General features: G+C 41.7%; 1 protein-coding gene across 2 annotated transcripts in view; it reads left to right on the top strand.

Annotated features, from left to right (window-relative positions):
- Window positions 1–5,389: 5,389 nt before the first annotated feature.
- Window positions 5,390–26,278, top strand: part of ptpn12 (protein tyrosine phosphatase non-receptor type 12) — an 82,544-nt gene continuing 61,655 nt past the window's right edge. For both annotated transcript variants that reach the window (XM_049566642.1, XM_049566643.1), the window contains exon 1: window positions 5,390–5,981. In XM_049566642.1, the coding sequence (XP_049422599.1) occupies window positions 5,880–5,981 (102 nt within the window). In that variant the 5' untranslated portion in view covers window positions 5,390–5,879. The remainder of the gene's footprint in view (window positions 5,982–26,278) is intronic.

Raw genomic sequence — 26,278 nt, 5'->3', positions numbered from 1 at the left:
TCTCTATCTGTGTGTGTGTGTGTGTGTGTGTGTGTGTGTGTGTGTGTGTGTGTGTCCAGAGCAGATACACTCATCCTGTTATGTCCTCAAACATGCAGCTTCATGCTCTGCCCTCCACTGCAGGCACATATGTGTGAAAGACAGAATATAACTGAGAGAGGATGGAGGGAGGTTATCATTTAGCAGTGAAGAAATAAGACCTAACGTGAGGAAGAAAAATGGTGTGTGTGTGTGTGTGTGTGTGTGTAGGGAGCCTCCCTCCGTTGGGGTTGTGTATGGGCTTGTTACAGCTACATTCCTCCACTCAGCTGCTTCTGAGAAGCACATTCCAGGAACAGAGAGATAGAAAGAGAAGAGAGAGTGAGTGAAAAGGAGGAAGAGAAGAAGAGAGGAAGATGAAAGAGGGGGAGGAGGAAGAGGGGAGAAAAGGAGGGGGTAAATGAGGCAAAGAGGACATGGACAGGAGCGAGTTATTAGGGAAGGAAGTGAGAATATTAATATGATATGTAATTGATCCCTGTTGTGACCTCTCTTCTGCACGGAGAGGTCAAAGGTCAGGGTCGGATACAGTGCAGAGAAAATACACGCAGTGCTGAGAAAAGGAAGGGACAGAGAGAAGGGGGGTGGATCCCAGGAGGCCACGCGGTCTTTTCTTAAAATATTATTCCCCATACAACCATAACACACACACACACACACACACCCACACACACACACACACACAGTGAAGTGGAGTACTCTTTGGTGTGTGTGTTCATCTCTTCAGTCTGCTTGACCTGTTTCCACTGAACCGTGGAGGAAAGAAACACATCTCACCACAAACATGGACACACACATCATGATTCAGCCGCATGATTACACTCCTCTACATGTACACACACACACACACACACACACACACACACACACACACACACACACACACACACGACAGTAAATGGTAGTTTATTGGATTGTAAATAACACCACAAGCACATAAGATAACTTCAGAAATAAAAATTAAAACATCAGGTCTAATTACAACCAGTGGACTACATCTACTAACAGCCACTTTATTAGGTACACCTTGCTGGTACCAGGTTGGACACCTTTTGCCTTCAGAACTGCCTTAATTCTTGGTGGCATAGATTCAACAAGGTGCTGGAAACATTCCTCAGAGATTTTGGTCCATACTGACATGATGACATCACACAGTTACTGCAGATTTCTCGGCTGCTGTAGCCCATCTGCTTCAAGGTTGGACGTGTTGTTGGTTCAGAGAGGGTCTTCTACAGACCTTGGTTTTAACAAGTGGTTATTTGAGTAACTGTTGCCTTTCTATCATCTTGAACCAGTCTGGCCATTCTCCTCTGACCTCTTGATAACATACTCAATACATTAGACATGTGTGCAAATCTGTTGGAGCAGCCAGAGTGGGAGACTCAGATGTGCAAATTTGCCATGTGCATGGTTACTGAAGGAGCAAAACAGAGTGGAGTCTGGTTGGGACAGAAACTGTAAAGCTGGAGTTAGACAGAGATGAGGTGTTGTAGAGAGTTATTGTTTTGGACAGGAAAGATTTCCTGTATCCTCTTGACGGCAAAGTGGAACCAGTCTGTTAGAGAAAGAGGTTGCAGCCCTAACGTCCTGTAACACACAGCTAAGGACCTGTTGACAGACTTCATGTTGCGTGTGTGTGTGTGTGTGTGTGTGTGTGTGTGTGTGTGTGAGAGAGAGAGCTCAAAGGTGAACACACACCCCTGTTCATATCAAAGTGTTAGCTGACCGAGTTTTAAATGGACCAGTTCAGAGAGATACACTTGAGAAGAGAGTAAAATAAAAGAGGGACAGAAAAGAGAAAAGGGATTACAGCGGCAAATCAGCTGTGTCCCTCACATGTGGTGAATGAAGAGAGGACACAGACACAGACAAAAAGCAGAGACAACATAAAATATTTACTGAGGATAACAAGCAAATAAGTTTAAAGGCAAGAGCAACAAAAAGCAGTTTGTGTGTGAGAGCCTGTTGGCTCAGTGACAGCGTCCCTGCTCCTTCTCCCTCTTCCTCACACTGAATAGACGGGTTTGTTTGTTGTCACTGGTAGAACTAAAGGAAAACAATGTCACTCGATTCCCTTTTTCTCCGTGTGTGTGCTTATTGGAGGACAGTTAATCGTGCATAAGTGTCTATTGAGTTCCCGTCCCCTTCGACAGCTCTATCCAGAATACCAATTTACCATTTGTATTTTCTCCTCTTCTCTCCATCCCCATTAATCTGTCCTTATCACCAGTTTGCCAGTGAGGCTACTTTAAACTGAAATGAACTGGACACACACTCACACACACAGTTACATATGCACCCTTAGTGGAAGTGTTTCATGATATTTGCTTCTATTTCTGGTCGCATCTTAATCCAGATTATATATCTGACCCATTAATCTGTTGGCTGTTAGCTGCCTCTTCACTCTGGGCTACACAAACGTAAAGATAAATTCACTGTAACCTGCTCTCTCCTGTGTCTCCTGACAGAGTTCAGATTTTTGAGACAGCGGAGCAGGTCAGTGGCTTCCCTGTGTGACTGTATATACTGTATATGTGACGCCCAACACCACGGAAAGGAGCTGAAGGAATTAGACGGAGCGCCACCTGGACCTGTTACATAACAGAGATGCTTTCACATTAATGCATCAATGATTTCACTGCAGGGGAGAATTCTCAGAGTGATGACTAAGGACAGGAAATCCTACTGCATGACACTTGCAAAAAAATGGTCTAGTGATGGGCGGATGGAGTCTTTTCACAATAGTGGTTCCTTCGATTTGATACCTGTAAATCTATCAAACCAAATCGAACCTTTTGAATTTGATACCTTTTGCGAAATATGGTCTCTTTATCCATGTTCATCCGCTTATCCGAAGCCATGTATGGGTGGCAGCAGGCCAAGCAAAGCACCCCAGATGTCCTTCTACCCAGCACACTTTCCAGCTCCTCCTGGGGGACCCTGAGGTGTTCCCAGGTCAGATTAGATAATCCTGAACCCTTTCGACACGAAGGAGCAGCAGCTCTACTCCGAGCTCCCTCCAGATGTCCGAGCTCCTTACTTTATCTCTAAGGCTGAGCCCAGCCACCCCACTGACGAAACTTATTTCGGTTGCTTGTATCCTCAACCTCATTCTTTCGGTCACTACCCAGAGCTCATGACCATAGGTAAGGGATGGGACCTAGATGGACCAGTAAATCGAAAGCTTCGTCTTCAGGCTCAGCTCCCTCTTCACCACGATGGTCCAGAACAGCACTTGCATCACTGCAGACGCCACACCAAACCGCCAATCCGTCTCACGCTCCATTCTATCCTCACTCATGAACAAGACCCTGAGATACTTGAACTCCCTTACTTGAGGCAGTAACTCTCTCCCAACCTGGAGAGGGCATTCCACCATTTTCCGGCACAGAACCATGGCCTCAGACTTAGAGGTGCTGATTCTTATCCCAACCACTTCACACTTGGCTGCAAACCGCCCCAGCGCATGATGGAAGTCACAGTGTGATGAAGCCAACAAAGCCACATCATCTGCCAAAGGCAGATATGCAAATCTGAGGTCACCAAACCGCTGATAGGTTTACATGAATCAAGATCAAATATTAATTTTAATGCACTGATTCAGCATCCCACAGTGTGAAGGAAGTCTATGTAAGTTCAATAGAGTTTGGCAGAAAATACATCTTTTCTGAAGCGTCTTGTTTCCACATTACAACTCAGAGCTCATGAACACAATGATGTCAGAAACACAACTATCCAAGGAGTATGTGAATGCACCATTGGCGAGGGCTGGTTGAGTCCGATTTAATCAGTCCTCGCTTGTTCGTTCAGTGCCTTTGCTGCACTACGTTACAACATGTTTGGGACTGAACACACAAACATTCGACTGGCTGACTCAGGTACACATCAGATATTAATATGATTAGTTCAAAAAGATCAACTTGTTCATTTTTGCCCATCATTACTGTGGTCTAATGTTGCCAATGTAGCAACTATTTTAGACAAATCACAGTGAGGTTGTATGTAAGAGTATGAAGTTAGTCATACATTATTTTGAATCAGAAGTTACAAATCAGATATAACTCCAATGAGTAAGCTGCTAGAATAGCTTCTATGCAGGGAAACATTTGTACTGTAAAACTTCAATTAAAAGCCTAGTCCCTTTTACTAGCCTTGTATGACCACATATTTTGATAAATCAATGCATGTCGTAATTAGATGCCTGGTCTGGTTGCCAAGCAATTATTTTTTAATAGAAGTGAACACAGTTTAGTCTATTATCTTGAACAGATTTTCCACTAAATAAAAATTGCAATACGTTTTGTTGGCATGACAGGAAAATAAAAACGTAACACAAGTTTTGTATTTGAGAAGACAGTCTTTAATAATTTAATAGACAAGTGTTGTCAATTTAGATACATGCAAGGGCGTATATTTTGCTGCAACACTGGACTTCTTCCTAACCTTAACCTCGAGATCTCTTTCTGGTAGACAGCCCATAAGGAAAATTTCTCCCAACTACTATCCAGGTTACAAATACTTTTAACAAAATGTGAGAAAAACACCTGATGACTGTGCTTATTCATGTACAGTATATGTAATTAAATGATGAAATACATTTTTAAATGGAATCAATATGCATTAATTCATACATTTGTTATGTATGACTTTTAATTAAATTAAATTAAATTAAATTAAATTAAATTAAATTAAATCGAATTTTATTTTATATTTACTCATCTTATATGATCTTATTTTATTTTATTTCACTTTATTTTATTCTATTTTATTTTGATCTATTTTATTTTATTTTACTTAAATTTACTTTATTTATATTTTATTTCAGGTCTTTATTTGACTTTATTTTATTTTATTTCACTCAACTATTTTATTTGTTTAATTTTATTTTATTTCATTTTACTTTATTGTATTTTATCTTATCTCATCTTATTTTATTTTACTTTAATTTAATCTATCTTATTTTATTTTGATTTACTTTATTTTTATTTACTTCATTTTACTTGACTTTATGTTATTGTATCTTATGTTATCTTATTCTATTTCATTTCATTTCATTTCATTTTACTTTACTTTACTTTACTTTACTTTGCTTCATTTCATTTTATTTTATTTTATTTTATTTTATTTTGTTTTGTTTTATGCAGTGATTTGGTAGGGTACCACTGGCAGCAACGAACTACGTCAGACCGACAGACACACATTATGTCCAATCAGACTTTGGCTATTTGGTTGAGCGACATCCATATTAGCCAATAGAATTCTAACTTCTGATACCAGCTGCTCAATCACAGGCCGCTCTATCCTGGAAGGGGAGGGCCTTGTTCTCCCTCGGCTTTGCCCAGTCCGGATGTTCCCCAGTAGCGAATAACGAGCAGCAGTGTGTGAATGTGGCAACTGAGGTAGACAGGGAGGGGTAGATAGACTGACCAGACCAGGTTTTTTTTGTCTTTTTCTTTCTCTTTCTTTTCTTACCGAGCCAAGTGTTTCCTCTTTACATGACGCCACGGTTGTAAAGTAGTTTGTAGACGTGAAAGCCCGGCCGCCGCTGCCTTTTCTTGGGACTAACCGATATCGTTGTGAAAACAGCCCAGAAGAAAGAAGGAAAGGGGGAAACAACATGGGGCGATTATAAAAAAAAAGAAGGTGTTGTGTTATGAACCGACGATGACTCTCTGGGAGGATCCGTGAAGCTTATTTATTTTTATTTATTCTCCCTCTTCCCTTTCCCTCTTGTCCCTTTTTTGGTTTATTTTTGATTTTTCTCCTCCCTTGCTACTTTGGGAGGTTGGGTTTTTTTTTCAAGGAAAAGGCTACGGGATACGTTACAAGAGGACCGAAGGATGGACCAAGCCGGCATCCTGAGAAAGTTTATCCAGGGGGTGAAGGCCATGAGCGAGGGGGACGAGGAGAGGGGAGAGGACAACTTCGGCAGCGACTTTATGGTGGGTCACAATCCACACGAGCACACCTAGCCTCCTTTACCTCACATCTGTCTCCTCTAAACCTCCCTCCCTTCTTCACGTCCACCTTTTCCTCCACACTGAACCTCCATATCCCACCACCCCTCCTCCTCCCCGTCTCCTGGTTCCCTGTATCCCCCAGGAGGTGAGGCAGGGGCGGCCACACTGCCCTCTTCCTTTTCCTCCCATTTCCAGGCTTTACATGGCGGCCTAGCATTGTCTCCCAAACCACAGAAACACCACCGGCTCCTGTGTCTTTAAAATGAAGAGACAACAGCAAAACAAGACACATTCACGCCACTTTTCAGCCTCTGGGCTCATTTTTCACATAGCATATTTGGGATAGCTTAGCTTGGACTGAAGTGCTGTGTTATTGTGGCTTACTGTCTGATTGTAAGGCTACAGTGCAATGATTCATTGTCCTCCCTCATACTCAAGAAGCAATGAATATCCACCAAAAAATTGAGCTTAATCATATGTATCATCTCCTGTAATGCACCTGTAGTATTACAATGCACAGTCTATTGTTAGAAATCACTATAAAATATTCATAGCATGGCTGCGGTTGCTTATTTAGTAGAAGTTTTGGGCAAATATGTCCAGTAGTAGATGACAAATCCACCTAAACACATGTATTTGCTAAATACAATTTTCCCAGTGTGCAGGCTGAGTGCACTCAGTTTATTTCACCCTAGTCTTCATGATGGTTGAATTTAGTGCAGGGATGTTGTATTAGACTGCATTGGTTGTTGGCAGTGTGTGACAAATAAACTGGCAAATGAGTGTATACATTAGAGAAGCAGTGTGTAAGATTTAGGGGGATTTTGTGGCATCTAGTAGTGAGGGTTGCAGATTGTGACCAGCTGAAACGCCTCCCAGTTAGGATTCCTTTGGTGTCCATTGTTCAGGAGGTTCTTACCGGGAGCTGACTTATCCGCAGAGGTCTCTTCCTCTACAAAACAAACGGAGCAGGCGATTAAACCGGTTAAAACACTGAATGAAGCAGTTTCACCTTAGAAGTGAGGATAGCAGATTGCGACCAGCTGAAACGTCTCCCAGTTAGGATTCCTTCAGTGTTCATTGTGCATGAGGTTTTAACCAGGAGCTGAATTATCTGCAGAGGTCTCCTCCTGTCCAGAACAAACAGACCAGGGGTTTAAAACCGAAAAAACACTGAATAAAGCAGTTTCATGTTAAAGATCAGCATTTCTCTTGAACGATCAGCCCAGCACCTGTTTAATATGTGCTCACCCTTTTCGTCCAATGACGTAAGATCCAGATTTTCAGGAGGTTTTAACTGGGAGCTGAATTATCCGCAGAGGTCTCTTGCTCTCTAAAACAAATGGACCAGGCGATGAAAATGGATCCAAACTCTGATTTAAGCAGTTTCACAGTAAAAATCAGTGTCTCTCTCTCCTATGCTGTTGAGCTGCCAGCCCAACATCTGTTTAATCTGTGCTCACCTTTTTTGTCTGATGACTCAAGATCCAAATACTCAGGAGGTTTTAACCGGGAGCTGAATTATCCGCAGAGGTCTCCTCCTGTCCAAAACGGACGTGCCAGGTGATATAAATCGATTAAAACACTGAATAAAGCCGTTTCACATTTAAAAAAAAATCAGTGTTTGTCCAATGCTGTTGAGCCACCAGCCCAAGATTCAGATGTTCAGGAGGTTCTTCCAGGGAGCAGAATCATCCGCAGAGGTCTCTTCCTCTCTAAAACAAGCAAACCTGATGATTTAATCCAGCAAAAACAAAATGAATAAATTGTTTCACGTTAAAATAAAGGTGTTTTTTGGACACATTTCATCAGGGAGGGGCTGCTAGCTACAGGTGGCCAGTGCAAAAATCCAAATGGCCCCATCTAGAGCCAGTGTTTCGTTTGTTCATTACTGTAGAAACATCAAAGTGCAACATTGCAGCCCCCATGGACGAGGATCTGCTCCCTATGTAGATATAAATGACTCATTCTAAGGTAACTTATAGTATTGTCTTATACTTTCTTACCTGTGGAAAGAGCCTTGTAAGGTGGACAAGAGGCTTTCATATTTTGTTTGCCTTATGATGACCGCTGACCTGCATACGTTTACCCACACTATATCACTGGATGTTGTTGTGTCGCAACTCCGGGCTCAAAATAGGTCTCGTCTCAGGCTTGTGAAATTACTGAAATAGCCACAACCGGAATGCTACTTCTGCAATACCATTTGCATCATTATGTGGTTATTTTAGTTTAATGGCTTTGATGAGGATATGTTAGGAAACGAAGTGCTAACCGAAGGACACATGCACATTTCATTTGTGAGTTTAAATGAATGAAACTGTTTGTAAAGCCTCTAAAGGGTTCAGATAAACTAAGCCTCGGTGACAGTAGAACAAGTGGCAGCAGCAGATTGTAGGTTTTGGGTTGTCTTTATGGTTCAGATTACGTTTCAGAGAAGTTTAATGTTTGTTTGTTTGCTTGTACTGCAGTTTGATTGTTTGGGAAAGAGGCTAATCAGCGTCAGAATGGTTAACTTTTTCCTCTTGGTGACTACAGTTGCAACACACACACACACCATTCTCCTTACTTCCCTACTTCATGCAAGCTGCTTGCTGGAGCTTGCAACATTCTTTCTCGGCCCATTTCATAACATTTTGTTCTGGCTTTAAAACTGGAGCTTTATCGACTCCCGGGCACTCTTTGGATAAAAGCTACACCATTTGTCAGGTCCCTCTCACTGGAATTAGATACAGAACAAATTCTGAAATAAGAAAAACTCTTGGACTGTGTATGTGTCCAAGTGTGTGCTGATGACTTGGCCTGGCCTGTCCTTCGAGCATGTGTTTCAAAAACTAGGGAGGTGGAGGACGTTGCGCTAAAACAAGACCACGCGGGGCGTTGGGCTGTGTGAGAGGCGTTGAGGAAGTGTTTTATGGATGAGGGGGGGAGCAATGCATGTGATCAGAAATGAAACTTTTCTGGAATTTCTAAGTTATAGCCATTTAGTTTGAGTAAATACCAGAATACCAGAAAAACCTGGTAGTCAGAGCTCATTTTTATTGGCTGCTGGTTCCTCTTAAAAGTCCAATGTGAAGCATTTAGAGGCATCTATTGACAGAAATAGTAAATAATATTCATAACCATGTTTTCATTAGTTTTGAATCACCTGAAAATAACAATCGTTGTGTTTTTGTTACCTTAGAAAGACCCAACAGAGTGGGTTCTCTTCCATGGTGTTTATTTATTTTTTTTTAAGATATTATTTGGGCTTTTTGGCCTTTAATGTATAGGACAGGCTAGTGTGAAAGGAGGAGAGAGAGAGAGGGAGTGACATGCAGCAAAGGGCCACAGGCTGGAGTCGAACCCGGGCTGCTGCGGCAACAGCCTTGTACATAGGGCGCCTGCTCTACCACTAAGCCACCGACGCCCCTCCATGGTGTTTCTGAAGCAGCCCAGAACGTACATATCAAATACTAGCTCTAGACAGGACCATTTGCGTTTTCGCATCGGCCAGTGTAGTTCTCTTGCACACTTGGCACACAGGAGAGGTTTCAGTTCTGCAACCTCACCACTAGATGCCAGTAAATTCTCCACACTGGACCTTTAATCTTAAATTCTCCGTGTACAGTTGACAGGGTAAATATAGGGTCTTCTTTTAGCACCACCACACCTCTCATTTACAACTTTATACACATCCACGCCTTGTCAAACTGCCTGCTACAACCACAGCTCTCCACTGTTATACAGTAGAGGGAACTCGATCTTGTAGCTTGTTGTTGAGATAGAAAATAGTTTTTTAAATCAATTTCTTGAATTAAACATCCCTCCAGACTTCTTGTCACTGAAAATGGCAGCCTTTTAATAATGTTGACATTTCTAAATCAGTCTGTTTAACACAGCTGAAGATTAAGATTAAAACTTAAACTGTCTCTTCCCATTCTTGTTGTCTCAACATAGTCACCGGCTGTTATTGTAACCAGTGTTGTAAAGAATGTAATTCAAAGTATAAGGCATATTGTATAGTATATTCTTATACTTTCTTACTCATGGATAGAGCCTTGTGAGGTGGAAAAGAGACCTTCATAATCAAAATACCATATATTCTGAAAATGGAAGACTTTAAATCAGGGCTGTACCGAATAGTTTGAAGCTTTATTCATAATGTTGACATTTCTAAATCAGTCTGTTAAACACAGTTGAAGATTAGGATTGGACCTCACTAATATTATTAGTATTATACTATTTGCAGAAGTAAATTCCAGTGCTGGTAGGATTGTTTCAATCTCGTGTGATCCAGTCATTTCCAATAACTCCAGAGTGACGTAAAGTCCAAAAGTGAAAATTTATTTAAAAAAGAAAAAAATAATCAGGTCCAAAATGACCAAAATGTGTCTGTCTAACAAAACATTTTCACTGTGGTCAAAAAAACCACAAAAGGAGGCATGCGCCTGCATTAACGGGGCAGTCCAGCAGCAATCCAACATCACCATAAATTACATTTATTCGTCAAAGAAAGGTAATTTAATAATAAAAAAAAATGATAGGAAAATATTTTTACCAAATACCTCGATATCAATACATGGACGATATTGTAGGGTTGACTGTAGTTCATTTATTCATCTTCCGTAACTGCGTATCCTGTTGAGGGTCATAGGGGTGCTGGCACCAGACTATTACAGGGCTGACACATAGAGCCAGACAACCATTCACGCTCACATTCACACCTACGGCCAATTTATAGTCACCAGCCCTTTTAGATAGGAATTGTGCAAATTTGCAGGAAAGCCCAATCAGTCTTCTTGCATTGGCAGTATAAAAACAAAATCAGGGAGTGCAGCAAAATGTCACCTGCCTACTTTTGTTTATACAGAATGCGCCTTTTTCGTGGCAATGGGGGGCGTGAGCAAGTAACAAAAGGTGTAGAGCGTGATGTAAACAGTGACATACTCCGAGGGAAGACACAGCTGGTCAGTCCTTCGGCGAATCTCTCATAAGTCGGCCTGTTCTTCACAGTTTCTGTCATCTGACGGTTAATGACCTCTTCATTTGAGAGGGCAATGAGGGTGCACAATTCTTTGTCTCCACAGTTGCTCATCTTTACAGTGTCTTTCAGGTATTGCATTTCCCTCTTGCTACTAGCTGCTCACTGATTCCTGTTTATCCACCGCCAGTGGGTCGCACGTGCGGCGTCATCAACAGCTTCTCCAACAAGTCATTAACAGCCCCTCCTGTTGCGGAAGGCCGCTTCGGTCTGTTTAAACTAAAAGGGTTTCACCAATATGACTACCCTACGAGGCAGAAAATTGGGCACCTCGGATTAACTCGCCAATCCGGCTCTGTGTGTCTAAATGCTGTCAGCTTGCCGGCAAAAGAGCCCAACATTCGCAGAAAATCTGGCAGTGTAAAAGAGGCTAAAGAGACAGACAACCATTCACACACACATTCACACTGGACTGTGGGAAGAAGCTGGAGTACCAAGAGAAAACCCACCCTGGGTTCGAACTTATGATATCACGATATCCAAAATCTAAGACCATATCTAGTCTCATACTATGAAATTGATATCATATCGATATATTTCCCACTCCTAGTGATGAAATAATAAAATATAACAACTGACATTCGGAGCTTCATTTGAAAACCTCAATAGAAGCTCCCAATGCAAAAGAAAAGGACATTTGGTACAGGCCTACTTTAAATCAGAAACCCCCTTGTTAAACTAGCAGGACACCACTGACTGCTCGTTGTGCCTTGTCTTCATGTGATGTCTGTTCAGTTTCCTCTCAAATTAACTTTATTGGCATGAAACACAATAATTTCTTTTTACAGTGAAACATATTTCCTGTTCGCCTTTGGGCCATCACACATCCCTCCAGACAGTAACATGACTATAAAACAGCTTATGTAAACGTCATTTTTCTGCCATAGAAGTGCTCCGAATCGAACTGTCTCTCAGATCCAATTATTCACAGTAATGAAGTTATTTTTGTGTGCAAGCAGACTTGCTGAATGTCCGCTCTGTGGCGTTCATGTAAATGGGTCTGGGAGCTAAGTTTGCTCTCAGCTGGCAACATCTGCTGGTGAATTAAGAGTTTCATCTAAATTATTCAGCAGACAAACCAGCTTGTAGACAAGAAAACTTGTTCTGATTGAGCCCAGGTGGGCCGTGCGCCAGTGTACCAAGCACAATTAAGACTCATCAGCCACAGCCAATGTGTAAGAAGGTGCTTCGGCTGCTGTCGTACCAATTTCTGGAGCCTTACGTAGAGCTTCCAAATAGCTGGAGTCAAACTTGCAACACCACAAGCGCATGGGGTGTGCTCCCTTGTGCACTGAGTCACCAGAACACCCTGACATAACACCCACTTTAGCTGCCTATTGTTGTTTATATATAGAATGTGTTTTATAGGCATAATTACAGTGCTCCGAGAGGGCAACAAGTCAGATTATATGCTTTGTTCACTACTCTTTCTGCAGCTGTGTGATGGGACAGGAACGCTTGAAATTTTTTCCTGCCTGCCACCCAAATGTGAGAAATGTCTTGTTCTTTTGTGACCCATTTAGGTTGAGTTTCATTTAGTGGTATTCATATGGACACACAATTGATCTAATTACATGGCACATACTGCTGCATGTGGTGCGAGTACATCGGCACACCCCATGAAGTGCAAAGTGACAGTCCCGAGTCTTGAGTTGAAGGTGTAAATTGGACACATTTCTGTCACAACCCTGGTGCTATAGTAACCTAAGAGCTAGATTACATGCTGCTGTATGCTCTCACAAAGCCAGTATGTGCTTATAATTGTTTCCTTGACCCTTTGCTTTTTTCTCTGATGAGTATAGTTGTTCATCAAGATTTAAGCTTCAACAATGACATCATGCATCATGTAATCAGTAAAAGACACAGGCTATGATCATTCTAACCAACCTGGTCTGATGATGATCCCTAATTCAAGGGGACACAAATGGCATGATGTGTATCGTTGAGTCCTGAAGTTTGTCTTCTGACGCAGGTTCTGCACAACTGGGGCATCTGTGCAGTCACTGGTTCCACAAAACCAAACAATGGCAATCTTACTTGTTTCACAAGGGTAGTTATCAACTCGCTCTGTCAACCCACGACTTTCCAAACCAGCTATTAGAGCGCTTATGTAAGAGAGCCAGAGTTTTTTTAACAAATCGAGAGTTACAGAGACAACGTTATGGACATATCCAGAGAAGATTTAAAGGAAATGAAACATTTTGGGACAATTTACTCATTACATGCAGGTGTAACATGATTTAGAAGGTTACTTGCAAAGTGATTTGTCCAATGTGTAAAATCTGTTTGTAAAAAGAAGAAATATAGAGGAGAGTCAACATAATTGGAACATTTTTCACTTTTCACTCTTTTATTTAGAGACGTTTTTACCTACAGGTGTAATATCTTCAGCTAAACAACCTACATTTGTCTATCACAAATTACTCCAAGGGAAAACAAGTTGTGAGAATTGAGCTGAAAATGGATGCTGTCCGATGTCACAAATGAAGTGCATGTGAATCTTAACTGTAATAGGGTCACTTGCGGTCGCAACACACAGCCAAAAAAAAAAACCAAACAGCCTTCAACAAATAGATTCAAGGCAAATCAACAATATGAACAATATAATAAATGTTGTTTTCATATCTAGATTGCTTAAATCACTGAACTCAACAGGCCTATATTTGGGACAGGTCTTTAATTCCTTTGACACAAAACTGTTGCTCAGCAAAGATGGGAAGTACAATCAAATCTGAACCAGTATCAATTAGGGCTGCAACAATTGGTCGACTAATTGATGACCAATCGACTACTAAAATAATCACTGACTATTTTAGTAGTGGACTAATGGGTTGGAGTCATAGAAAAGCACTATAAAAGTACCTCAAAATACTCTCATTGCAGCTTCTTATGTTCAGATATTGGCAGCTTTACACACTCTCCCATGACGGTGAACTAAAACCCTTTGGCGTGAGTACGAAACAAGACATTAGATGACATAATTTTGGGGTTTGGGAGAGACAGACCGACATTTTTCAACATTTTAACACATTTTTCGATAAAATGATAAGTTGACTAATCGAAGAAATAATCGACAGATCAGTCGACAGTGAAATTAATCATTAGTTGCAGCCCTAGTATCAATATTACTAGTATGAAAATGATGCTTTAAATAACACATGAGTTATTATGTTATGTTATGACACTTATGGCACTCGAGGATTATGGTATCTGGCATCCCGACGCAACATCACTTCATCCGGTCAAAACAATATTCACAATGATGATTGATCCTTACAGACTAAAGGAATTTAAGTAACTTACTGGGTAATCCAGGACACATATTCTGACTTTATGATAGTTTCAGAGGAAGGGAATCAACACTTGCTTGCACTTGCTGGTAAATCTGAATGACTTTTGGTCTGCTCTGGTGCTTGTGGTGTCAGTAAAATGAAATGAACCGAGCTAACAATGTGTAGTGTCTTCATACTGACAAAAGTTTAAGCTTTTATATTTGTATATGCGACCTAAACAGCCAGCTAATGTTAGCTCAAGTGGGTAGCCAACAACCTGGTTTTAAACATCCAAAGAACTTCTATAAAAATGAACTGCTTGATAACCAGACAAGGCGACTAATTGAGACCGACCCTTATTTGTCAAAATGTGTAGCCTCACCGAGCTAGCAAAAGGGAGCAGGCATTTAATTGGGACTAGGCTTTTAATTGAAATTTTAAAGTATACAGTCTATATACAAAACATGATACAAATGTCACATGTTGAGTTTAGAGAGCACCAAAATCATCCACCCAGGATGAGGTGTAAGATGTAATATATATTTGTAATGTGTGATAATCTTATAAAAAATGTGATAAAACTATAAATTAAATAGTTCAACATTTTAAGAAAAATGCTTATTCTCTTTCATTCATAGAAGAGTTTTTGTATTTTCACTTAGTGAGACTATGAACAAAACAGGAAACAACATCAACACTGACCTTGCGCGACATTTATAATATATACAGTGAGAAAAAGGCGGCTGCTGGTAAAAATGTTGTTTCAACAGGGCGTGTGCTGTGGACAGTAAAACATCAAGTAGCAAGCAGCAAGCTGTCGTCAACTCTCCAGCTTAAAGCACATTTAACTACTGAGTCCTGTATCGTGACTGACTACACACCATCCTAAAGCCTTTAGCCCTGCAATTCTTATTCTGCTAGATAAGAAATGTATGAAATGAAATTAGCTCCCTTCACTTTGGGCCCTAGAGTCTTTCCGCCCACTTTGACAGCGTGAATTTGCGCATCAGTGTTGAACTAGACGCGAGAGCTCAGCGTGGGTTCACTTGACTGCCATGAGCGAATCATCTGATGTCGAAACTTGCTTTTAAACGAACTGAATAAGGTGTGTGATTGTGTTGTGACCAGACCCTTCCAAAGTTATATTGCTGACTCACAAATCTGGCTTTGTGGAGCGAGCTTCAGCGATCTATGGGGACAACGCTAAGTGCCTGCTGTCGTGGAGGCTGTATTCTGCCCTTCAGTTTTGATGTGTCACTTCCTGAGGGGAGATGAAGTGTCAGTATTCAACACAGACTTTCACTTGGGCAAAGAGCGAAGCAGTCAAAAGACACCTTTCTTTCTTTCTTTCATGCATAAGTCTTATGTATTTTAGTATTTTGGTTGCAGTGTTGTGTTTGGAGTCAGGTTGATTGAACACACAGCTGCTGATAGACACACAAGCTGCAGGGATTGAGCTTGTGACCTCTGTTATGGGAAACCCTCGGTAACTAGCAGGCCACTAGCAGCCTGAAAGAAACCTGCTATTACAGAAGACTTTTATCCAAAATATGGTGTTGTGCACATGCATTTTTGCAGGGTTGTCCCCGGTGGCAGCGGCTCTCCAAACCCTGGCATCGTGCTAGTACTATCACACATTTAACTTACGCAAAAACATTGTGCTGAGAGCAAATTTCTTTAAACACATTGCAATTTTGGCGTCTGTTTATATGCCCCCATGTGGCACAGGAACAGACGTCTGCATAAGAACAGATGCCTGTATATTGCGGCCTATGTTTAAGATAGTTGGAGACACCTTGTTTATCTTAATAGAGGTGTCAAAATTATTTCACAGGTCCTGCAAATGTCACTACAAAGTAGTTGAAGTTGTGAAAGGAGCATGATGTAAAGACAGGAAATACACCTCATGGCTGGAAACGAAATCTGATCTGTGTGATCAGATGTTACCTGTGATACTGTATCTAAATACACTGAGATAAACACACACCTAGTTGCTTTTGAGAAAACTGGGCTGAACAGTATAGTCTAGACAGGGTTTAGACATAGGAGATCAGCCTCTGTGTGTGTGTGTGTGTGTGTGTGTGTGTGTGTGTTGCTGCCCCACCTTTGCGGGCAGATTACTCCCAAGCTGCACATCAAAGAAAGCGAAAAAGTGCCAACACACACGCTTCTCTAAACATGTGTCCTGTCAGACAGACATTAAACACTCAGAGGGGAGGCAAGAAAATGAGATGTGACAATGCCTGACATACTACTGTGTGTGTTTGTGTGTTTGTGTGTGTGTGTGTGTGTGTGTGTGTATATATGTAGCTATTTCCACTGTCACCAGGGGGCTTCCCCTTCTCCTCTCTGCATTTTAAGTGCCTGCACACACGTGAGCCTGCAGCACATGATCTGGATGCTTTTATGTCCATGTATTACACAAGCCCACACACACAAAAGCTTCATCCATGCTAACACAGTTTTGTTTTAACATGCATAACTGTCGCTATGTTTACATGTAGCGTCCACACTACTGCAGCATTTTAAACCTCCTAAAATAGAGACCTTTAAAACGTTGCTGACCTCATTTTCATGTGGAAACTCCAGGGTTGCGTTGTAGTCTGGATGGGCAGACACAATGGAGCGGACACCCACGTTCACCTCCCAGCTGGGTCTCGGTTATCAGTCAGTGTCAAGCCGAGACAATATAGATAGGTCTGCTTACCTGTTGTGATTTTATGCGTCCTGTGTGGGTACTCCTTTCCCATCGACATGCTCTTCTCCGGCGATGGATAACGCTCCCGATACTGCTCTTATATGTAGCCGTATTTGCTTTGCAGCGACCCCCAATCTGTTTTCCGCTGCCTTGACCACCTTATATCCAGGTCGCACTGCCTGCGTTGCTGCCTGCCAACTCTATCTTTCAGCATTGCGTTTGTCTCATATAAAAGCCCTATAAAAGCCCACAGAAACACTTGAGGGCTTTTAATATGAAACAGAAACAAGACTGGTAGTGCGTCCCTGCCTCTTCAGATACAACTCATCCATGGCAATTAGGGTGCTCTGTGTAGGTGACAGCATCATGGATCATGTTCTCCAGGAAGACCTTTAGCACAACATGGGTCTCCTGGTAGAACAGACCGGAGATATGCTTCACCACAGTGAGTCAGAGGGGGATAGTGGTCTAGGTGATTCCCTGGATGTTATCACGGAGGGCTTCCTTTACCAAGTCCTCTTCCTTCTTTGTCTCCCGCTCATCTTGCAAAGAGGGTCATAGCGTTTGCTGTGTTAATGTCGGCGGTTATGTGGCTATTTAAAACACATGTCTGGTAGTTGTTCTATATGGCTGGAGTTCTGGAATATTAACAACCATATTGGCAGTCAAATAAATAAGCAAATAATGATTGTAAACTCTGTAGCTGGTTAAAATATCCGCCAACTTCCATTCCTGGCTAAAAAAATGTGTGTGTTAATATGGCTGTGTGCTTTTATTAGCTTGTTTGTGTGTATGGGTGCAGGGTGGTACACTGCAGGGGTAAGTAAGTGTGTGTGTGTGTGTGTGTGTGGTAACCACTGTAAGCCCGCCTTGTGTTACTGTAACAAGACTCCCCAATTTCCTCTAGTGTGTCACAAGCCTCCTTCTTTCTTTAGCCGCCCCCCCTCCCCACGGCTTAACCCAGAAACCAGCCTATTGCCCCTGAGCCGGGTGTTTCTTAAAAGAGACGCAACATAATATTTCCGTTCTGGAGTTGTGTGTGTGTGTGTGAGGCTTTACACGATGAAAGCTAGCTGACCCACCAACAAGGACAAAGAACTTTACTGATCAAGATAAGGAGACCTCACACTCAAACGCTCAGGAAATACAGCGGTGGTGCCCTGTAATGTGTGACTTAGGTGAAAGGAAATGGCTGCATGGAGGAGTCATCTTTGCCATGGAAACTCAAAAACACATCACACACACATTAAGGTACACCCATAGAAGTATTTCAGTAGTATTTGTGTGTTCTTATATCTCTTTTTGGGCACCCTCACTGTATTAAGTTAATATAATAGCAGTGAACAAACAGAAATGTCACATGAATGCACAGGAACACACACTTGAGTCCAGACAGGCGTTGACTAAGAGTGAGAGATGTATAAAATCACAAAGGTATGTCGAAGTGACAGAAACAACACACTGACCCCCCCATGCTGGCTGTGAATATCAGAGCAGGGAAGTGATTAATACATGCACACACACACTAAACACACAATGAGCTCCTGTCCCTGATGATTGGGATTACACGCCGCTTGTCCACATCTGCTTCCTGCAGCAGGCCAAGCTCCAGAGCGGGAAATGACCACCAGGCAAATACTGGTAAATGTGAACTGTGTTTGCGTAGTGTGGCAGTGAAGTCAACAATTTTGACTTAAATTCAAACATGTCAAACATCTCAGGTTGTGTGTCCGGGCTCCAGAAATGTGCTGGCAGCTTAGTGCTTTCTGTAATAATTTTCCAGCTGATGACATCCATATATATAGCCATATATTTTTGAACTCCTGCAGTGAGTTTTAGAGGGTGTTGATAGTTTCCTGCTCATTTCAGAGGCACAAATAGTAGTGAAGACAGAGGGGAGATCATGCTGTGAAAATGATGTCAATCTGATCTTCACAGGCAGAGTCACATGGTGGTCATTCTGCTACTTAAGCCAGGAGATGGTCGTCTGGTTACCGTTTTTCCACATCTCCCACTTCTGTTTGAACCACTCATCTGTTTCTCTACCCTCCATCTCCTTTCCCATCACATTCTTCCCCCTGCCTTTATTTTCACTGTCCTCATTGTTTTGTCTTCTGACGTCGTAAAAACCACAAACACAGTGACTCATTATTCAAAGGGAGCAGTGTGTGTAGGTTTTTCTGTGTCCATATTCTAACATACAGCATACTGTACACAGTCTGTGCGCTGTACATGCCAAGCTGAGATTTGAGGTCCAAGAGGAAGTGAGCACCCAGAAATGACGGCGGTTTTTAAATGGCTGGTTGAATCACAGACTTTCAGATCAGGCCAGGTGCTTCCTGCAGTCAGCGTGGCCGTATCGTCGACCACATCCACACAAGATGCGTTTGCATTCACGAACACAGACGCAGGTTAGAGGCTGATACATACGCTCACACTCCTCTATTTTAGTCCGCTGTAGTGCTTTTTTGGGGGCAATAAATCCTTTTAATTTCTTCTGGGGATATCTATTTATAACATTACGTTCCTCTTTTTGTGTCATCGTATTCTCATGTCAGACTACAGTCTGTGTGACTTGCAAAACAGCATAGGCATGCAGCGATTTGGTCCGATGGTTCAAGAATTGAAAACGAAACAGAAAAAGGGAAGCCTGATGGCTAATTAAAGGAAAGCGCACTCTGCTCTGTGCCAGTGAATGACGGGCTGTTAACAACCTCTACATGTGTGTGTGTGTGTTCATGCTAACTCATGCTATCAGTGCTCCACTGACCTATATTGGCCAGTAGCCGTATAGCGGAAATGACTGCACAATGCATGCGTGTGTGCATGTTTGTAACTGATGCTAGTCGTCGGACATAATCTCTGTCCGGATCTTTAGCTAATCAGGAGGTCTCAGGTGCACACACACACACCACACAGTGCTGGACCCCTGACTAATACTAAAGGTCAGGGTGGGGTTTCATGTTATTTCCTCAGTGATTGAGTCTGATTATTCACCTCTGTTTACTGTTACACAAACAGCGGACACCTGACGTGGGGGCCTGTTCTCTAGTCGTGTTCATGTGTTTTAGATGGAAAGAAATTCTTTGTAACATGGATCAACATGTCACAGGAGTCACAGGCCTCTGTTTATCATTTGGCTGCCGGTATTCTCTGTCCATAATTCACTGCTAAAAGTCAACTAGGGCTGCCCCTGACTAAGAATTTTCCTAGTCGACCAATAGTCGTCATTTAGGACCATTAGTCAACTAGTCGCCTGCATGTTTACGATATTAATTTGATTATTAAATGATATATTTTGGGTGGGGCAACACAACGGTTTGAGTTGAAGGTGTGAGAAAGAACAGTATCAGTAACATTGTTGACACTGTGCTACATTACAGAGAAACACAAAACCGTACTAATGAACCTTCATTAATATAGGCCTATATTTTATCTACAAGTGCACGTCACACACTGAGCGAGCCGCCTGTTAATGACGCTGTGGGCTAATGGGCATGTAGCTACTTCCATGTTTCAGATGATACGTCATGTTTGTAGTCGACCAGTGAAGATGAGTTTACATATCACCTTGGGTTCGTCCTTCACCTTCTCAAAATGATCCCACACTTTGGATTTCCTGCCCGACATGTTATTAACTAGCCTGTGGAATAACCGCAGGTACCAGCCCTGGAAACTAGAGGCTGTACTTTTTTTTTCTGCGACTAAGCGACCAATGAAATCTTGGCGACTAATGACCTTTCTGGTCGACTAATGTCCGGCCGACTATTAGGGGGCAGCCCTAATATTTTGTTTATTTAAATGTAAACAGTGTTGGGGCACTGCCGGACTATTTATTGATGGGGAATAGTAGTGTCCTGGAGTCTCCACTGGTTTCCAGCCTTTATGCTAAGCTAAGCTAACTGGCTGTTTGCTCCACCTACATATTGAACATACATTCACGAGGGTGTGAAAGGGAGTAAGTGCATTTTCCCGAATGTCAGACTACTCCTTAAATGCTGCTGTTTATATCATAACAGTGTCTTTTCACAACTAGTTTTTCATTCATGTAATTAATATACAATGCATTCAACATTTGGTGCTGTCACATTTTCTGTATAGCCGAATATGACTTTGCACCTTACAGCTTTTTTCTGATTTGGGACACAATGCCACATAGGGAGAAAGACAAGCTGCGAAAACGCCTGTCAAGCTTATTGAATTGACAGAGGGCGAGGAGCAGAGTGACAGACTCATAGAGAGCCATACAGGCCCCTTTTAGTCTCTGTGCTGTAGCAGTGCATCTTTTCCCCGCATGCTCGCAGCGCGGGAGATTGATTTTTCTGAGAGCATTGTAAGGGGTGACCTATTTTAGCTTATGTGTGTGTCTGCATGGAAGGTGACCGTGGGTACAGCCTCTCTGCCACCAGCCCTCGACACCCCCACTTCCTGGCCACACACACAAACCTCTTTTCCCATCGCTTCTGCAGGAAGAGCATATTTTCTGCCAATCAGTGCTTACTGCTGAGTTCAAGGAAGAGAATGTGTTTCTGTGTGTGTGTGTGTGTGTGTGTGTGTTTGTGTGTTTGTGTGTGTGAATTATTCAGTGTGCCAGTGAAGTACAGCGATGCTGACTTATTCAGCCAGGAGACAGAAAGTAGGTTAGACCCACTAACAACTACAGTACATCTCTCTCTACCCACATCTACCTCTGTGGCGCTCTTTGTATCTCCATTGACATTTTTTAATCTTCATTTCCTCTTTCTTTTTCTAATCTTCTTTTTCCATTCTGTCTCCATCTGTCTGCCCAGTGACTGCCCCGACAACCTCGGGCCATTTTAGGCCAAGTCAAGACTCAAGTCATTGTGAAGAAATGTGTCTGTGAGCCCACATGACTCAGTTGCACCCTGAAGGGGGTCTGTGAAGTCAGCACTGGGCTTCTGGGGGCAACGCCCTGTGTGTGAATGTGGCAGTGGTAGTCGAGCGTTCACAGGAAACTGGCCAACTCAGTCATGCTACTTCACTCCTCTGTCTGATAGGAATCAACAAAGTAATAAGAGGAGAAGGGAAGTGCATGAAAGTACCAGGAGCTATGTGAAATATTTGTCATGAATTTAAAGATTTGTGCTTTTAGTTCTGGGTGAAAAGAGAGATGAACACTGGAAGCATCAAAAACAGATAAAACGTGTATCTCAATAAACCAGCCTTGTTAGGTAATCGAGCATGCCACATGATAATACTGCGTCTCAGTGTGTCCGAAAAGGCCACGTTGAACTCTTGACCAAAGTGCAAGTGAACATCATCTGCCAACAGATGTCCATCAGCTGTTAAAATGTGGGTAATCCACTTCACACTTTCTGCAGACTCGACCACAACAGCGCAGCATAGGTGGTTTCAGTTCATTATTGGCTTTGAGAGGTGTGAAAACCATAGAAACTTTTTGATGAAAGTTTCTAGCGCTTAAGTAACTTCCTGTTCCTGTGAGGAGTTTCCTGTGATGATTTGAGCCTCTGCGTTTGTGCATAACTTACTCATAAATGTATAAACAACAGGGTTAAAAAAATGCTGTGATCAGTTGTTTAAAAGTACAGATCTGCTCAACCTTTACTGTAAAGTCAGTCTTTATAATTGACGTATATATATGAAGCAGAAGTGCATCCTTTTGGTCATTGTGGGATCTGAAATAGGCGGATTTTTTATTTTACTCTCTTCGCATCAATGTATTTAAGTATTAAGATATCGTGAATTTTTAAAGCAAAACTGGTTTCTCGCGTCTCAAATGTGAGGTTTTGTTGTATTTGTATTATATAATTGTAATTAATTGATTTTTTTCAACTGCCATGCCAAACAATCAACATGAACGTGTCATATTGTGATAGGCATATCATGGGGGCTTAAACTAACTATGATTTTCATTATAATATGATTTTCTTGATGAATTGATCATTCATTTTTTTTCTCTTAAGTGACAAAAAATAGTGAAAAATACCCCAAATTCAGAAATGTACACCATTCAGTGGCTCTAGGTTTTCTTTTTGATATGAGGATTTGGGGTTTCTCTCGTATTTATATCAATGTATATACATTCATATCACAAGTTTTCCAAGCAGAAAAATAAGAACAAGCTCATTTCTAGCATGTCAAATGTGAAGATTTGCTGCTTTTTTGCTGTCTATATTGTGTCGTGAAGCAGTAAATAAAAAATATCTTTGGGTTTGTACTGTCGAACTGGACGAAGACAAGAGAGATGAAAAAATGGAGATTACCGATGAAGCATTTGATCCATATTGTAAGCCAAAATGGAAAATATTCACCAGGTAAAGCTTCTCAAACGTGAGGGTTGGCTGTTTTCCACTATATTAGTATATAACGTTAATTTAATATCTTTCAGCTGATATGCAAAACAAGCAGTGAAAATATTCTGTCACAATTTCCCAGAGCCAAAGGTCATGTATTTAAATAGCTTGTTTTATCCGACTAAGAGTCCAAAATCAAAAGATATTCACTTTATTATCACGTACGATAATGGAAAGCATCAAAGCCACATATATGACAAGCTAGAACCACCAAATATTTCACAATTTTGCTTGAAAAAAAAAAAAAAGACTTAAACGAATGAATTTATCATTAGAATAGTTGCAGATAATTCTGTGTATCAACTAAAAGAATAAATGACTTATTGTAACTGATATTGGCAGTAATCCATAGTTGCAGCCCTACAATATTGGACAGACTGATTAGAAGAATAAGGAAGAAACAGACATGTAATTTTAAGACTGATATCTATCCTCCTTTTCTTTTCTCTTTTCCTGTCAGTTGTTCGTCATTTGTAGTCATTTTGGAGAAATTGATACCCCGCTAACAACAAATATGAACTGAATAGACGAGTACACTCAAGTCGTGATAGATACAAGGATGTTTACTTTTCTTTGCCCTCTTTTTCTGCAACCCCCTCCTCCGCCATTCAGGACAGAAGCTAGTGCGAAGCGACAGAGTGTGTAAAGAGAGCGTGTGAATGGACGACAGAAACAAGAACTAAAGGAACCCATTAGCTTTAGTTACCAAGAGCCTCTTAAAAGCCTTGGCTCTCTCTCCTTCCTCCAGTCTCCGTCTTTCCTCCCTGTTCACCCCCCCTTTTTTCCCCCCCCCCCCCCCCCCCCAATCTTTCTCCAGAATCATTCCTTTATCTACAATACCCATATCTCCTCTCCTCCTTCTTTCCACTCTTTTCTTGTTCCTTTACCCTCCACATCTCTCGTGGGATTGTTTAGAAAAGTAACTCTCTTTCTCCCTCTGCTTTATTTCTTCTGCATCCTCCAGGCTTACCCATTATTTGTCCTTTTGTGTGCCTGTGTGTGAGTGTGTTTTACGTAACGGAGGAAGTAAGAGTAATTAGAAACAGGGTCTGTCTGTGGGACAATGGAAAGTAAAGAGAGAAATGACGAGACAGACAGTAGCTGGGTCTATATCCAAGTTTTGTTTTTCTTTGCAATTAAAAAAGCTGAATTCAATATAGCTTTTATACATGTGTGAGGTGTGTTTTTAGTATTATCAGTATGTTGGTTATCAGCCTGATGAATAGTTTGATTTGACTATAAATGGTAGTTGAAGTGTGTTTTTGCACATTTTGAAATGGTGTCTGTAAAACATCTGTTCACCACAGCCTCTCTGAAGTGTCACATCCATATTTCTATCCTAATAAATTGTAAATAAGACATCTAACCTCATTCAAATTGTTGGAAAAACATGCCACATCCACATTTAACTATACAGTGCTTACACTGTTTCCATACAGCTTGCTTGGGTGGACGTTACACTATGCTACACTATGGGGCTTGACTACGCGGATAATCGTTCATTGACTGTGTATTTGGTTTTCAATTTTTGGTTTGGATATTTGTTGTTTTTTGAGAAATTACATTTTAGAAATGATAAAAAAATCTCAGTGTTTCCATTAGTGTCACATAGCCTACATTATCCAAGGCGTGTTAATAGGTTTAATGTAAGAGTCGAGCAGTTTCAGTGTGAAGTTGTTGGGAAGGTTTAATGGGTCAGTCAGGGCTTCCCCTTGAAAGTCGGGGATTTGAAGCATCAGTTGGAGACCCCACAGCAGACTGAGATTGCTTCAGTGTGCAGTCAGTGTTAGTGCTGCACGATTTGATAAAAATGTGCGATTTCTCTCACATGCATTCTTCCTAGTTTTCTCTGTGCTGTCTCAAGTGCTGATATTGATTGGTCGTGTTGCCGTAGGACGTGGCGACTTTAACTTTTAAACTTTTACACAGCACATCTTATTGTTCAGCGTTGCCGTACCTGAATCCAAAGTATCGCCATTTATGCCATGACGTTGCGTTTTTTCGCCACCAACTCAACCTGTTCTTGGTCGTGCTCATGCTCTTCTTCAGCGTCTATGTTGGTCACTGCTGCACGCCGGGTGGTCACCTGACCATACGTGCTGCACACACCAGGATAGCTTGTGGGCGTGATGTCAACAAACTCCACACGCTACAGGAGAGGTAGTCACGTTCACAGGCACACACGTTAACATTTATTTACATTAAATTGCAAATCGCAGCCTTTTATGCGGTTATGTAATCGAACAGCCTGACATCGTGATTGCGATTAGATTAATTGTGCAGCATTAGTCAGTGTACTGTGCAGGGTACCTATGGGGACGTTTTGATCCCCGGATTTTGCTGCGAAATGACCGCTCTTGCCTATCACGCTACTCTTTGGAACAGACAGCTGCGGACACGATGCAGCAGCACAGAGGGAAAGAGGCTTTGACCAGTCAAGCTTGAAGATAACACTGTCTTCTCTTTTCTGCCTAGTAGTGGTGAATTTACAACTCACAGCAACTTCACATGACACAGTCTCTGGCTTTTGTTTGATATCCGTTGTTAGCACAGTTAGCTTGTTTGCTATTTACAAGAATGCCGCTGTCACACTGAACACCCCTCTGAGCCCGTTCAGCCTTTAAAACTTTACATGATAACAAAAGAAAAATCGTCAAATATTCATATTGAACAGCTAAATCTGTTTGGACTGACATAATTCTGGGTTAGGTACAGTTTTAGGCTCGATACTGGATGTTAGCTGCTGCTGCTGCTATGTAGCTAAAGCTAACCAGCTAGACGTTGGGACGACAGGGGTCCAAAGATGGTTCTTCCATGCTGGGTCAAACCTGTGTTGACAGAAACACTGGCTCTTATAAAAATTATGTTTAAATAAATAAATTTGTTGGAGCTTGTATGCTGTGATGCTTCTGTGTTACAGCTCTTTGTCAGGTGTCGGCTCGAAATTGGAG

The sequence above is a fragment of the Epinephelus fuscoguttatus genome, linkage group LG22 (assembly GCF_011397635.1).
Source record: "Epinephelus fuscoguttatus linkage group LG22, E.fuscoguttatus.final_Chr_v1".
In the NCBI taxonomy this organism is placed as follows: domain Eukaryota; kingdom Metazoa; phylum Chordata; class Actinopteri; order Perciformes; family Serranidae; genus Epinephelus; species Epinephelus fuscoguttatus.
Note: the sequence above shows the minus strand (reverse complement) of the source record. Positions and strands in the feature narration are given on the sequence as shown.